The following is a 17,500-nucleotide window of genomic DNA, read 5'->3' on the forward strand; positions in this document are numbered from 1 at the left end:
CATCCTTTAAGTTTAACATAACATATCGTAAGATGTGCTTAGGTCAAATGCCTTTAATTGTTCCTTATTTTATCAACGTTTGACATGGGAGTTTGATTTTATTGAAATCTTTTTAAAATAAAATTTATGTATTATCTGACATGTGCTTATTTGTAGGTCTGATAACCATTATTGTTGTGGTCTCATTGTTGTAATTGTAATGGAAATACTCTCAAAATCAAACCAACTAAATATAGTTGTTCCCCATTACAAAAATGATAAAACGAGCCTATAGTTCGTTTGGTTATCAGATCTGCTAATATGTGTACATCAGTATTGTCTTGAGCTTTTATATATCACAGTATCTACTTAATGTGTTCAAAGTGCTTTACAAGGAGTCCTTAGCCAACAGCAACATTTAACATGTAGGATGAGACATAACACCCGTTAGGGGCTATTACAATTTTTTTAGACAAAGACAACATTGTTCACAGCCAAGTACTCATTTTACACCTGCGTAAGGTGAGAGAATGTGAGTAAAGAACGTTTTCCAAGGACTAGACTACATAGCTCCGAAGGATTACCTTTTCGTCTTTTTTATTTTAATAATAAATAATAATAATAATGCTGAAAACTTATATAGCGCTATAACTCCGAGACACCAGACTCTAAGCGCTTAAATTACAAATTACTTTGGCTGAAACATACTCATTTACACACACATTTTAATTCTGTTTGTGGTTTCATGTCGTGAAGCTTTATTCATTTTTCATATATATATATATACATTTTTTTTCATTTCTCCTTTTCATTTTAATCTCCGTTTCAGTTTGTGAACAGCTTTACATCCAGTTGTGGTCTTCCTACTCATTCATCCGTGTCGAGGCTGTGTATGTCAATTTGAGTTTGGATCAAGCATTCGTGCAATGCTGATTGTAATGTTAAACTTATGAGAATACTATTACTACCTTAAGTATCTTCTGTATCAAGAGGGGAAAATTGAATCTAAAACTACAGCCAAAATGAAGGAGTACAAAGTTGTTGTTCTTGGTAGTGGTGGCGTTGGTAAAAGTGCTCTGACAGTCAAATTTGTCTCGGGAACATTCATGGAGAAATATGATCCCACAATTGAAGATTTCTATCGGAAAGAGATAGAAGTGGACTCTGCCCCCTCAGTCCTTGAAATTTTGGACACTGCTGGAACAGAGCAATTCGCCTCTATGCGGGATTTGTACATAAAGAACGGACAGGGATTTGTCATAGTATACAGCATTACCAGTACCCAAACCTTTCACGATATCAAAACGATGCGAGAGCAAATTCAACGGGTCAAAGGAATCGAACGGATACCCATGATTCTCGTTGGTAACAAATCCGACCTCGACAGCCAAAGAGAAGTTCCATCGTCCGAGGCAGCGTCTTTAGCTCAGTACTGGGGATGTCCCTTTGTAGAAACATCCGCCAAAGTCACAAGCAATGTGAATGAGGTTTTCATTGAGATTGTTCGGGAGATGAATTCAGCCCCTTTGAAAGATTCGAAACGTTGTTGCCATATTTTATGAATTTTGGATTATATTATGCTTTTGTGTGTGAACAGTGCTTTTTTCATAGATTAAAGGTAAGCATATACAGTTTTATTAATTTTTTTCTGTTCAATAATATAAAAACTTTTTAAAACTTGTCAATAATATAAAAACACTTTTGAAACAATTTAAAGAGGTTGTAAAATGATCTCAGAAATAAGATAGGTACACCCTTTTGTTTTCTACAGTTGTAGTTTAGTTATGTAACAGTGGAATCCATACATAAAGTCAACACCACCAGACCAGAAAAATCAGTTGATTTTAAGCGAGGTTAACTTTATCCAGTATCAATGGGACACGGTTAGCACAGAAAGTTTGGGACCAACAAGAGATGTTGATTTATTTAAGCAGAAGTTGACTTTATGCGGATTCCATTGTACTTGACATTTTAAGACAATAACTTTTGACATCATGCCATGGTGAACCAGAAGATGAGTATTAATTAAAATGAATTTTACATCGAAATGACCAGCAAATTGTGTCTGTATCCGTAGGGATTGAAATCATTTGGCTTTGATATCAGTATCAGAATATATCATGTCACAAATCATACGTGCATTATGGACGTATCAGTTGGTGTATGAATTCAATTTAATTAATTGCGGCTTACTGGTTGTATATCATACATACATTATATATATTTCTTTATATATAAACGATGAGATTCATAGGATTTTTTTTTTAAATAGGTGAATGACAATACTACTAGTGGCTTGAGACGTTGGTGTCTCATATTCCATCACTGCAACTGCAGTTCTTTGACAATAAATAGTCGTTTCTCTCATTTAGGACAATTAACTTTTGACGACATTATATAATTATTAAGATGACCTCCTGCCCGCCCCCCCCCCCCCCCCCCCCCCCCCCCCCCCCCACCACAGTTTTTAGAATTTAGGAATGTTATTGTAACTAACTATGGGCTTGAGATCACTCTTAACTTGTCTGGGTTTTTAATGCGTTTCTGATACTTGTTGTTTGTTTGTTTGTTTGTTTTTTTGGTGGTGCGAGAGAGAGAGAGAGAGAGGGGAGGGGTCACTTTGTCTGATTTGTGAAGTTACAGTTTTCAAGCCACCAAAAAGAAAAGTTTATCTGTCATTGTTTGAAAGCTCTAACAAAGAAAAATAAGGTTTGTATTATAATGTGTTTTGTATGTCTGAGCCCATTGTGTTAATCACACGATCTGTATTATAGAAGCGAGAATAATAGAGCGTGTCGTATAATATATTAATATAATGATTATAATTCCAGTTGTCTGGGGGTTACAATGAGTCACTGAGAGAGATAGGTAATAATAATATGTGGCTATGTATTGTATTCCCTGGATTATATCGTGTGCAGGGTTTCTTCACTCTATCTGTATTCTCTCTCTCTCTCTCTCTCTCTCTCTCTCTCTCTCTCCTCTCTCTCTCTCTCTCTATCTCTCTCTAATTTCAAATCTCTAACTTACCTCTCTCTCTCTCATCCTTCTCTCTTCTCTCTCTCTCTCTCTCTCTCTCTCTATCTCTCTTCCCCTTATAATTATTTTGTTACATAAATCAACGTAAAGACATGTGAGCCTTACGATTCTAACGGCATACCTTCTTCTTCTTTTTCTTCTTCTTCTTCTTCTTCTTCTTCTTGTTTTACTAGTTCTTTCTTTTCTTCTTCTCCTTTTTCTTCTTCTTCTTCTTCTTCTTCTTCTTCTTCTTCTTCTTCTTCTTCGTCTTCGTCTTCTTCTTCTTCTTCTTCTTCTTCTTCTTCTTCTTCTTCTTCTTCTTCTTCTTCTTCTTCATCTTCTTCTTCTTGTTTTACTAGTTCTTTCTTTTCTTCTTCTCCTTCTTCTTCTTCTTCTTCTTCTTCTTCTTCTTCTTCTTCTTCTTCTTCTTCTTCTTCTTCTTCTTCTTCTTCTTCTTCCCCTTCTTCTTCAAGTCGGATAGTTGTTGGACGCAGCCTCCCAAATAGCCCGATGGAACGCCATTCTGGTTTTCATCTGTGCCATGTCACGTTCATCCGTATGGACGGATGTGGGTGGCCATGCGTCTTGCCTCTGTAGTTTTTCACCCCATGCAGCCCGCTATGTCTTGATAGTACATTATATTATTTCTATTTAGTAATAGTAGTTGTCGTAGTAGTAGTAGTGGTGGTGGTGGTAGTAGTCGTAGTAGTAGTGGTAGTTGTAGTAGTAGTAGAATTGGTAGTTATGGTCATACTAGTAGTAGTAATAGTAGTGGTGGTGGTAGTAGTAGTAGTAGTAGTAGTAGTAGTAGTAGTAGTAGTAGTAGAATTGGTAGTTGTGGTCATAGTAGTAGAAGTAGTAATATAGTAGAATTGGTAGTTGTGGTCATATTAGGAGTGTAGTCGTAGCAGTAATAGTAGCAGTGGTAGTTGTGTTAGTAGTAGTAGTAGTATGTAGTATAGAGCAGTAAAGTTAGGTGCCCCAAACGTAAACAAAGGTCGAGAAGCACGTGGCAAACCACATGTTCCTGTCTTGACAGCTCACGTTCCAATGTAAATAATAGAAAAAAATAACCTTTAAAATTTGGCTGTTAGGTGGCAAAAGAAACACATATTCATAAATACTCGATCATGCATCAAATAATGTCTAGATATGGATATTTTATGGAACAAAAGGTAAAATTTTCTAAAATTTTCAAAAGTTACAGTCTATCTATTTTAGACCAGAGCAAATTATTGCGCTGGTGTGAACAAAACGAGAATTATTCGGAGCCTGATTTTCATAATAATTTAGCCTTATATTATTATTTCTGCAACTGTTAGATTTTATGTAAACATATTTTCAATACTGAAAGTGTATTGCCTACAACTCAAACTACAAAATTGGGAGACCTATATTGTGCGTAAATTATTCCGGTCCCTAACGGAAATCACTAGCAACTTGTTATTGTTTACGTTTGGGGCACCTAACTTTACTGCTCTATTAAGTAGTAGTAATCGTGGTAGTTGTGTTAGTAGTAGTAGTATGTAGTAATCGTAGTAGTTGTGTTAGTAATAGTAGTATGTAGTAATCGTAGTAGTTGTGTTAGTAGTATGTAGTAATCGTAGTAGTGGTGGAGGTAATAGTAGTAGTAGTAGTACTGGTTGTTGGTGTTATTAAACAGGTTCGCAAGGGACTGAAAAGTCCGGTATTGTTGGGTGACTCAGTCATGAAGTCTGTGTACAGTCTCTCTGTCTCTCTCTCTCTCTCTCTCTCTCTCTCTCTCTCTCTCTCTCTCTCTCTCTCTCTCTCTCTCTCTCTCTCTCTCTCTCTCTCTCTGTCTTTCTCTCACTGCATGTCATAGTGGATTGTAGTATTCATAGTATGTATAGTAGATTATTATAGTAGTAGGAGGTCATTTGCGTGTGTGTACCTATGTCACGGTTTTGTTGTCATGCTTGAAGGGTTTTGTGGTCATTTTCGTCGTCGTTGTTGCTGATGACGTCCTCCTCCTCCTCCTCCTCCTCCTCCTCCTCCTCCTCCTCCTCCTCCCCCTCCTCCTCATCTGAATACGTAATAACGCGACATTTCGGAGCATGACTTTAACTTGAACTTACTTTAAGCTGAACTTTAACATTTGAGTTAAAACGAGGGTGAGGAGGGTGTGTTTTGTTTCATCAGAATTGTTAACATTTTATTTTCCTAATTATGACTTTTTTTTATCTTCTTTTTATTACATCAAGTGCCCGTTCCATAAATTGTCACTTTGACAATTCCTTCATCTAGTTCAATTTTGACGTCATTCCAGATGGACGAATATGGTTCACATATTAAGGCGTTATATATATATGTATTTATTTTTTTTTAGTTATGTTGTATGGGCGTTAGGGGGGGGGGGTGGAGTTACGTCTATGGTGGTGTAAATAAACACCTATACTCCACATTCCAGTGACGGGAAACAGCCTTATCGATCGCCCATCACGACCCATCAATTCAAGTGCCCTGCACACCCCCCACCCAACCCTTGCGCAATGTGTATTCATTGGACTTGACTAGCAGACCGCCGATGTCTTCTTGACTTCGAAATCTTGTGTATAATAGGTGGTGGCGGTTTTGGGTTTTTCAGATGTTATCATAATAATATTATTTTGATGATGTCTCACTCTTTCTCTCTCTCTCCCTCTCTCTCTCTCTCTCTCTCTCTCTCTCTCTCTCTCTCTCTCTCTCTTCTCTCTCTCTCTCTCTCTCTTTTCTTCTTCTTCTCTATCTATCTATCTATCTATCTATCTACTATCTATTTATCTATCTCACTCTCAATCTATCTATCTGACCATCTATATTTCTATTGAAAGAACGAAGATGACGTCACTCAGGTCTTTGTTGTTATTTTTTTAGCGTCATTGTTAGTGATTAATTTGATCTCACTAAATTATATCAGATAACAAAAGTTAAATGTTACTCACAGTTATGTGTGTCGGTATGTTTAATTTGACTGGCGGATGTTTTGAGAATTTTACCTAAGTACATAACATCAATATCATTACCTACTATAGAAGTTTCTGGTCCACATCCATCTATCTCTCTCAATCTTTGAAAATAATAAATGATAGATAAAGTGTCATTTCCAGAAACGAAATTTGTTCATATATACGGATTAGCTACTTTTGGAGTCAATTATAGAAAATGAATAGTCTAGAAAGCATCTTTTCTGTTTACGATTAAGTGGGCTAAGCAGCGATGAACAAAAAACATCAAGCATTAATAACATATATACATACATACTTGCATGCATACATACATACATACATACATACATACATACATACATACATACATACATACATACATACATACATACATACATACATACATATATACATACTAATACATACATACATACATACATACATACATACATACATACATACATACATACATACATACATACATACATACATACATACATACATACATACATACATACATACATACATACTACATACATCATACATACATACATACATACATACATACATACACGACACATAGTAATGTTTATGAAGTTGATTTATATTTATGGGGATGTTTTGTGTGTGTGTGTGTGTGTGTGTGTGTGTGTTATTTATTTTTTTAAATCGATTTTGCCAATGACACAGTCCACTAAACAGCCATCGCCATTTACTTTCTTTGATTGCTAGGAATACAATACGACAGTAATCATGAAAATCATGAATTTACAGTTTTGGACAGAAAACGTGTCCTTCAAATATCGAGCGATGAAAATGACCGTCATCGTGCTGAAAACTCAAACCTGGGACTTTTGCCCGCGGGAAGTCCCAAGTTTCAGATTTTTTTAGCATGTTGTTAAGGGTCATTTTAATCGTTCGATACGAGTATTTAAATTTGAAGATCGAGCGTTCTGGCCAACAGTTTAGATACATGTTTTTACCAGAGTCCGACAGCGTGGCTGTTTCGGCTGACTTTGATGTTCGATTTATGGAAGGGATGTAGCCATCCTCTGTTTTCGGGACGATTACCTCTGAACATCACAGATGAATGGAGCTGTTCAGAGCCTGACTCGCAACCCAACATCCTCCGGAAAATATTTTTCCGCCTCTTTCTCCGCCTTCTCCTCTTCCTGCTCCTCCATTTTTTTTTTCTTCTAACCACCCTTCTTCTTCGTCTTCTTCTTCTTCTTCTTCTTATTATTATTATTATTATTATTATTATTATTATTATTATTATTATTATTATTATTATTATTATTATTATTATTATTATTATTATTATTATTATTATTATTAATATTCTCTTGCCGCCGTGGTTTTATTATTATTATTATTATTATTATTATTATTATTATTATTATTATATTATTATTATTATTATTATTGTACTATTATTATTATTATTATTATTATTATTATTATTATTATTATTATTATTATTTGTGTAGTAGGAGTAGTTGTTGTTGTTGTAGCAGTAGTGTAGTTGTAGTCGTAGTTGTTGTTGTAGTAGTTCGTGTTCATGATGCAGCAGCAACATCACGTGCTATATGTACCAAGTCACACACAATCCCTGTGTTTATCTATCCTTCAACCCCTCAATAAAAAACAGATCAGGTGGGACTCCCAAAAAAAACCCCCAACAAAAAAAATACACGATCAAACACACAATATCTCCTTTGATTGGGTTTCACCATAATTTACACTACGTCCAGTCACGTCGTCACACACCACGGGGCGTGTTATGTTAGCTTTAAGCACACACAAAGACTATATAACTCTCTAATAACCAAACAATTTTTTTTTCTCACATTGACATCATCATCAGCTCTGTCGATAGCGCTGTGTGCTGCCTTTTAATCGCGCTTTATCAATCGTTTCTTTGATTTCAATTAAAAAAAAAAAGTTTTCATCGACATCGGTTATTGGTTTGATGTCGTTTGAATACGTTGGATTTGGCAATTGATATGACAAAGCTGATAAGCAGATGGGAGTTGGGAAGGGGGCGGGCGGAGGTTGGGGGGGGGGGGGGTGGATTGTTAGTTCATTTTACAATCAAAATTCTGCTTTTATATGACGTCAGCTTCGTCTTTCGTTTTATTCTGGATAGAAAAATATAGTGAATAAATCTCCTATCTCTCTCTCTCTCTCTCTCTCTCTCTCTCTCTCTCTCTCTCTCTCTCTCTCTCTCTCTCTCTCTCTCTCTCTCTCCCCCCCCCCCCATTTTACCTCATGATATCTGGGTGGGGATCCTGACCTCCCATAGCGGGCAGGGGGGTACATACTGTGTCTTCTATCCCCTTATATCTGTTTTCCAACATGCTTTCTGTCTTTGTCTTGGAATGAGATTACTTGGTTTTGTCCTGGTGCTGGCCGGAGTCCTAGCTGGGAGGGAAACAGTCAAATGCATAGTTATTGTTTTGGGAGATGATATTTTTTTCCTTGTAAATCATCTCTCTGTTATGTATTATTATTTTTATTTTGAATGTATAATGTAAGCATTTGAGCGTGTTCCTCTTTGTTGGATTTTGTGCTTTTGTCTGGATGAGACTTGAAGGTGATTTCAAACTAAGTACATTGGTGGTATGATCTTGGAATCTACATCTGATCCCTATTTGTTCTCAGTTCCCCTTTGTCTTACTTTTTCTTGGGTGCTTTAATTGTAATTCTAGAACTTTTTACTATCCCATTTTCTTCCTTTTTACTGGCGCTGATATAACCTAAATGTGTTGCAAGCGCCGTAAAACCCTTAAAAACAAACAAAAACAAAAACAACCTCATGATATATTTTTCCTTCCTACTGGCCTTGCGATTTATTACGTGATCACAACAATAAAAGACAAAAAAGATATATTTGACTTTTAAAAGATTTTATGATTCTCCATCCATTGTGCACAGGGGTCCCGATAGCTCAGTTGGTAGAGCACTCGCTTTACAGTCAAAGGGGCCGAGATCGAGTGACCCCCCCCCCTCTCTCTCTCTCTTCTTGACCACCTAGCCCTGATTGGATAGCTGTATTTGTTAGACCTGGTGGAAAGTGCTTTGCGACAGACTGGCGTCCTATCCTAAGAGAAGCAAGCAATTGCTATTGCATGTTTCACGCCTAGAAACCGGGATAAACTCCAGCTCCACGGGCCTCGTGGCTCTGAAGTCTGAAGGGAGGGACTATTTTTATTCACGCATTGTCCACACATTAGTCGTTTGTTTTATTTGGACACATTGTAATCTAAAAACTTTCGTGTTATTCCTAGTTAGGACGTCTTGTAATAATCTGACTTGTGTGTGTTATATTCCAAGTTAGATAGATAGGGTAAATCAATACTGTATTTGAACGCACTTCATTCTCGCACTTTGAAAGGGGTATCTAACGCTGGGGTCAGTTTCTGACATCATCTGAACCCTTGTTATTGTTGTTAATCCCGTCTGTGTTGTCCTTGATATCAGGCAAGGCTGCCAGGTGTCCAGAGCTCCTCGTGGCCAATTTCCGACTTCAAACGTGTCCAAATAATTATAACCTAATGTGGCCCATTGAAAACTCATCGGTTTTGAGACTGAACTAGGGGAAAAGCCCTCTTTTATTATCATTATTATTATTATTTTTATTATTATTATTATTATTATTATTATTATTATTATTATTATTATTATTATTATTATTATTATTATTATTATTATTATTATTGTTGTTGTTGTTATTGTTATTATTATTATTGTTATTATTATTGTTATTATTATTATTATTTTTTATTTTTTTTATTAATAATAATAATAATATTTATTTATGTTTGTTTGTTTATTTGATGGTTTGTGTTTATTTATTTATTAAAAATGAAGAATGGACACCCGATTCTCTGTGTGGCCAAATTCGGGTAGGCTTGCGGCCACCTGGCAGCCCTGATTGATCATGTCATCAACAAACTTCAAATGCTGTCTGTCCTGTCATTGATTGTGTCAACTCACTGTCATGATCGGTTCATAATTTGGGGGTCAAGGTGATTCTTTTGTAGTGCGTGCTAATTCTCTCTCTCTCTCTCTCTCTCTCTCTCTCTCTCTCTCTCTCTCTCTCTCTTCTCTCTCTCTCTCTCTCTTCTCTCTCTCTCTCTCTCTCTCTCTCTCTCTCTCTCTCTCTCTCTCTCTCTCTCTCTCTCTCTCTCTCTCTTTAATAAACCAATGGACCTCCTGTACTGAATACAATTCGTTGGTTAAAAGTATTTGTACTCCTTCCTACTTAAAAGTCGTACAGTTTTGTCTCAACGTAAGTTCACAATTATGATTCATTCATATAATATATATATATATATATATATATATATATATATATATATATATATATATATATATATATATATATATATATATGAGTGTTGGTGGGTACTCGTCGGTACGAAAGTGCTCGATAATGATGGTTAGAGCTAATATAGAATGCAAATTGTCACTCACATTTTTTGTGGCCGAGACGATTCGTTTCTGTGTCTTACACACGAATCGTCTCGGCCACAAAAAATGTGAGTGATATATATATATATATATATATATATATATATATATATATATATATATATATATATATATATATATATAATATTGTTGAAATGATTTAGAAGGAACGAAATTGACGTCACTCAGCTCAAAGTCATTGCCTTTAGACAGCCGTTTTGGTGATTACTTTTCACAAAATTATATCAATCAGATTATAAACGTTCAATGTTACACATAGTTTGGTGTGTTTGTTATAAATATATTTGTATTATCTGTTTACTTGAAAAAGGCCAAGGGCCGAAAAGTCGTTTGTTTTGTATTGTTCATTCATGAGTCAGATTTACTCCCTTTATCTTTAATCTCCATTTTATTGACTCATTTAGGCACCTCTATTTATTAGTTTTGTGTGTTTGTACGTTACAGCGACTGACAGATTTTGTGAGCATTTTACCTAAACGCATAGCGTTAGTATAATAATAGTTTTATTATGTATTATTATATTTGCCTTGTTCACATTGAGGCATGTAATGCTCCATGGAAGTTAATCGCTATTGTGATATGCTATCTTTGTTATACTACATACCGTTACATCGTAGCGTGGCCTACTCGATTTCACGGATATATAGACAGTATGCGCTTGGCTAAGAAGCTCATAACATTGCCATCCGGAAGTATAACGGACCAACACACAAAACTGTGTGTATCCATGAACGTTTATAGTCAGGTTAATACAGTTCAGTGAGCATTACTCATAAACGCGGATGGCAAAAAACAATAACAAAGACCTGAGTGACGTCATCTTCGAACTATCTATACACCTTATCATAGACCGTGTACATGATACAAACAGTGATAGTGAAACCTCGTCCTACCGCAATGTGATGAATTTTGGACTGAGGAAAAAGTAATGAACAAAATTGAATTACAGCTTCCAAAAAAAAAAAAGTATCAAACAAGGAACGTTTCGGACTTAAACCCCTTCTTCAGATCCTATCAAAAACAATAAAAACACGACGACAGCACTTAAAATCCATGGGGCAAGGAAAACTTTTGGCATGTCATGTCCGCAAATAAATGGATCTTGAAATGTAAATATGTTAATGTTTTTATTGTTTTCTTTTTGTTTATTTGTTTGTTTGTTTGTTTGTTTTTGTTTTGTTTTTTAGTTTGCTGAAGAAGGGTTTTGAGCCGGGAACATTCCGTGTAATATTGTTCTTTTTCGAAACTGTTTTTGTTATATTCATTTTTATTCATTACTTTTTACAGTCCACAGATTCTAGCAGCTTAGTATCACTTTGACTAAGGAAACAAGCGGGTAGCTTACTGTATTGTACGAACATATCACATTATGATCCATGCATACAGTGAAACCCCGTTATACCGCGATGTCGGGAATCCTTGGACTAAAGGAAACAAGACTGTACTGAACTGGCTTGTACGGATATGCCATACAATGATTCATAGTTACAGTAACACTCAGTTATTGTACGGCTATACCAGGGTCGCTTAGACGAAGGAAACAGACAGGAACGTTTCTGGATTTTACAGCTCGTACGTCAAATTGACACATTATAGTTACAGTAAGACTCAGTTATACCGATATGCCAAGATCTCTTGAACCAAGGACACTTTGCTGGATTTTACAGCTTGTACGACACATTGATACATAGTTACAGTAACACCCAGTTATACCGCTATGACAGGAACCAGTCATGAGTTGGCCTGGACTTACACTGTATTTCTATATATTTTCTATTTCACCATGTGGTTTTTATTACTTGTAACGCTTCATTGGAAGTTAACGGCTACCATAGTATGCTATCTCTGTCATTGTGGCGTAGGTTGGGGATGCACTGAACTGTACACGTTACGTTACGCATAATATGATAATTATAATTAGACCGTGTTTCTTTCCGCGATATCAGATACTACGGAGTTATAGTTAGACACCGAAGCTCGCCTAACGAACGACTTGCCCAACACGTGACCATTTTTTTTCTCGCGTCCTCTCGTCTAATCTCGTCACTCCCGAATAGAAAGAGGAGGCGGAGCTCATATGATATAACGCAATGAAAGTTCTGTCCGATGACGGGTGGGGAGATACACAGACTGGGGGGATATCACCTCTCCAAAACTTACCTTATTATATGAGATCTTGAGATTCTTATCCAATCATCGATTGCTCGTTTGACAGTTCGCTTGTGAACAGTTAGGAGACCATCTCTTGATTTATGGGCAGGCGCTTTGCGTAAAGGCGGTGAGTGTTGTATACATCAAAGAGTACCGCTGACCGATGGGTAAATAGTGGTTGTGTAACCCAAAAGCCCTGCCGTCTCGACTGCAAGGTCTTGTATGTAATAGTTGCGTCACCATCTCAAGGCTCAGGAATTAATTAGTGAGCTGATTCAAACAATGTGGGTTTCAAATTTATCGTATACGTAATCATTTGGAAGCTACAGAGAAAGGTGTTTTTGTGTAATCCCTTTCACACACACACACACGCGCGCGCGCACACACACACACACACACACACACAAACATATACAAACAATACACAAACAATACACATCCCTGGTCATCTATTGCCTATATTATTAATGTTAATATATACATCCCATGCTGATTGTCACTACCCCCCCCCCCCCCCCCCCCCAACCATTTCCACCATCCAAGTACCAGCGGCCTTTTCTCTTTGATTTCGTATCATGGTCTACCCGAAGCCCAACACCTCGATCGTTTGTGGGTCAACCCACCCCCCCCCCCCCTCCCCCCACCTTCCCCCGTAATCAATTTATAATTTTCTCTCTGTATAGAGCGCCACATGCACAATTATATACTATTGAATGACACTGACCTTGCCCCTCCCCTAACACAAGCCAACAGCAACCCAAGCTATCCTCTATCACGTGACCTTAGATCCGATGCTGCATACCGCTTGAGAGTCTTCACTATCCAGATCTCGTTCATGGTCACGTGAGAAGGCTATATCCGTTCGGGTTCGGCGTTCGGGTTCGGCGTTCGACCCGATTTCGTTAAAAGCCTATTCATGGACTAAGGAAACGAGCGGGAACCTTTTTCTTTTGACGTTCGTCGCCTTGTGTCGTATTATGTGTGTGTGTGTGTGTGTGTGTGTGTGTGTGTGTGTGTGCGCGCGTATGTGCGTTTTGCGTATGTGTGTCTGTGGTTTGTTTTGTTGGGCTTTTTAAGGGGGGTGGAGGGGGGGGGGGGGTTCAGTTAACGAAGGCTACGGTTGCACACTGTACCTGGTCATCATTGAATATAGCAAATTCATGGAAACGCGCTTTATAAGATGTTCATTTTTTAAATTAAAAAAAAAAAAAAATTAGGTTGTCTTAAGATTTGCGATAAACAAGGTTGTCTGTATGACCGTAGCCATCGTTAACATATAGCCTGACACTAGAACCCTCTAGGACTGGCAGTTTGACGTCATTTTTTAGGTTTGTGTAGCGTCTAGTGAGTTGTCGTCACGGAAACAAGTTATTTCATTGGTTGAACTATTGAATACAACTCACGATTTGTTTTCTTTTGTGGCAAAAGACTGGCCTTTTGGCGTCATTTTTTGGTCAGTGTCAGGCTATAACTTTACGATGGCTACGGTATGACGCGGGGGCGATTAGTGTGGTTTCTACTGTACTCTGTCCCCGTGTCTGTTAATGTCAACACTGCCTTACTCTGAAAAGAAAAACAAAATAAAAACACGTGTATTTAAAATTTTGGCCAGATTAAAATGGCCCTCATCTTGGCCAAAACCCTCAAATTCAGGGGGGACTTCAAGAGAATGAAGGTTTGTGTTTTGTTTTGTTTTTGTTTGTTTTTTTACAAGCTGAGGGTCATTTTATTATTCGATCGAAGTTTGAAGGACGAGTTTTCTGGCTAAAATTTGAAATATGCGTTTTATCAGAGTACTGTAGAAAGACGCTGATGATAGAGTAATAAATGTATGGCCGTGCAAATTGCTATCATTCTTTCTACACACGCAGACCTGCCTAGGACTACGAAAGATTCGTAGATTACGATTTTTTGGCTCCAGCTACTGAGCTGCATGGACAAAGTGTTTGAATCAATACGTCTTGTTGAAAAGGAGAGTTCGGTTGCTTAGAAACTGTAATTTCGGACTTTGGAGCATATTTTCGTTATGCTGAGGGCAACTAATTGATTTGTAATGCTATTTATTGTCATGTGACCTTTTCATTTTTTTTTCCCTTGGAAATTACGTATTTTTTGACATTTCAAGTTGGCAGCTCTGAACACGGTCTATACGTTACAACATCGTAGTAATAATTTGTTACGTTGTAATGTAACGTTATCTGTTGTGCGATCTGTACCCAAACCCTACCCATCCTTACTTACTCTTACTTACTTACGGCTTGTGTCAACATTTCACTGTCCTCGCATGCTGCCGTTCTATTGAAGAACACAGTATGTGCTATTTGGTTAACATTGCATATTATACTGTGTTTTAAAAAACCACGGCAGTATAGATAGTTCGAAGATGACGTCACTCAGGCCTTTGTTATTGTTTTTGCCATCCGCGTTTGTGAGTTGTTCTCACTAATCTGTATTAACCAGACTATAAAAGTTCATGGTTACACAGAGTTTGTGTGTTGGTCCGTTATACTTCCGGATGGCAATGTTGTGAGCTCCTTGGCCAAGCGCATTCTATCTATAATATGCTCATCATCTAGTCAGCTGATCCTGCGTAGGACGTTGCTTCCCGAACTTTCTTGCGAAACAGATTACGGTTTTCCGCCAGTCTACTTGCTTGAGTTGCTGTCATTCCCAGCCATTCACATATATCTTGTTCCCAGCTTCTTGTTGGTCTACCTCTTCCTCTCTTGCCGTCTACCCTTGTCTGCAGAATGTGCTTTTCTAATGATTCGTGCTATGTTTAACCAAATAGCATATACTGTGTTCTTTAATAAAACGGCAGTTTTTTGTTTGTTTTTGGGGGGTTTTTTTGGTTTATTTCTTTTGCAAAATGCGCAGTAGCCTAACAGTTAGTAATAAGGAAACATTGAAACATGATGCATGCTTATTATTTATTTAATTTTTTTCCTTCCCCTCCCAGTGCATCGGTTTGACGCATGTTATTGTAATAATATTGTGTGACCATTCGCATCAAAACAGTATTATGTTAGGGCGACAATTTCTGGCCTGCCTACGAGAACTACGAAAAATTCGTAGAATTACTAAATTTTGGCTCCATTTTCAAAAAAAATATTAGAAAATAGAGCTTTTTATAGCGCAGTATCCACTAAATGTGCTCAAAGCGCTTTACAAGGGATCCCTGGTCTGGTCAACAGCAACATTTAACACGTAGGACGGGACATGACGTAGTGCCGCGCTGAGGACCGGACCGAGGACCGGTCCCACGGTCTTTTAGCTGTGAACCGTGGTCCAGTCCCAAAGAGGAAGACCGCCGGCGGTCCTCACTTCTTATCACCTTTCAACGGTCTCGCGCCATACTACTTCCCCAGCGATTCGTTGCCTCGGTCCTTTGCCTATCTTCCACCAATCACCACCCATCCCACTTAATTAATCGCACCCACCCCCCTTTGCCATACACTAAACGACACAGACGACCATAGAGGCAGACGACCACCTCCCTCCACTCCGCAAACCGCCCTTTCGTGTGTGAGATGGGGGAACAGGAGGCGCACGCCTTGGACGATTCCATTATACGGGGTAAATTTCAAAATTTACTACACCATAATGATCGCAATGACAATGATCTATGATGAAGGCATGACCCCTCTTCTCTAATGGGTTATTGTTTGAAATGTATGTGACTACTAAAGATGTGTGTGTGTGTGTGTGTGTGTGTGTGTGTGTGTGTGTGTCGAACCTAGCAAGTTGCAAGTCTGATTTTTTGTTTTCTTTTGTCCATCTCTTGTCGCCACTCCTTTCTATCGCATTGTTGTCATTTAAAATAATACAATAATATTAAAATTTCGTTTGGTGTTTTAACTAATCAAGTAATATGAGTTTCATTAGTTTCTTCCGTCCAAAAAAAACAGTTATAACGTCTGTATTTTTAAAAGGTCCAATAGAATATTTGGGGACCCCGATAGCTCAGTTGATAGAGCACTCTCTTTATACGCAAAGGGCCAGAGATCGATCCCGGGTGCAGTCGATTTTTTTCTGAATCCCTGTCTACTCAGCAATGAATGGGTAGCTGAGTTTGTTAGATCTGGCGAAAAGTCACCATCGACCCCTCTTATCACCTCATCCACCCCCTCTTATTATAACTTCACGTCTCTCTCTTACTCTTCAATGCTCGCTGCCCTCTAATGTGTGTGTGTGTGGGGGGGGGGGGGGGGGGGGGGGGGTAGGAGTTGCGTGTGTGTATCAACGCCACGAACAACTCGATCAACGCCTTGGGCGATGCCATTATCTCCGTTAATGGGGATAAATTTCAAATTTTATTAAATTATCGAAGTAACAATGAAGTACGGTGAGCAAATAAAGAAGGCATCACCCCTCTTCTCTAATTAGGTTACAATTTGAAATGAGTGTGACTACTCCGTGTGTTTTACTCCTGTAGGCCACGGTTTTCATCGTGTAGCGGTCTTTAACGGTTCAAGAATGAACGGACCGGTCTAGAGACCGGTCCTTGCGGTCTTCATTTCCCAAGGACCGTAGGACCGTGGTCCTTAAGCTTGCCAAGGACCGCCCCGCACTAACATGACGCCTGTTAGGCTATATATTACAATTATTCGGACACAGACAACGCTGTTAACGGCCAGGTACTCATTTTTACACCTGAGTACGGTGAGAGAATGTGAGTAAAGACCCTTCTCCAAGGACTCAACTATGCGCCGAGCGCGAGGCTCGAACCCTGGATCTTCTGATCCGAAAGCGAGTGTCATACCACCACAAGACCACAGAAGTTCATGCGTATCTCTAAAGACAAAATGAAAAGGAAAGCTGATGCCAGACTAATCCATCATTTTAAGGATTTTATTTTGAAGTGTTATTTAATCCCCGTGAAAGTGAATTTGTTTGATTTTTCGTTTTTT

General features: G+C 38.0%; 1 protein-coding gene across 1 annotated transcript in view; it reads left to right on the top strand.

Moving 5' to 3' along the window:
- LOC144956167 (ras-related protein Rap-2c-like) overlaps nucleotides 1-17,500 on the top strand; it is a 94,244-nt gene that overhangs the window by 758 nt on the left and 75,986 nt on the right. The window contains exon 2 of the mRNA XM_078886554.1: nucleotides 809-1,597. Within this exon, the coding sequence (XP_078742680.1) occupies nucleotides 1,002-1,541 (540 nt within the window). The 5' untranslated portion in view covers nucleotides 809-1,001 and the 3' untranslated portion in view covers nucleotides 1,542-1,597. The remainder of the gene's footprint in view (nucleotides 1-808; nucleotides 1,598-17,500) is intronic.

Source organism: Berghia stephanieae, chromosome 10 (genome assembly GCF_034508935.2).
Source record: "Berghia stephanieae isolate SIO BIC M18660-M18661 chromosome 10, UCSD_Bste_1.3, whole genome shotgun sequence".
NCBI classification, from domain to species: Eukaryota; Metazoa; Mollusca; class Gastropoda; order Nudibranchia; family Aeolidiidae; genus Berghia; species Berghia stephanieae.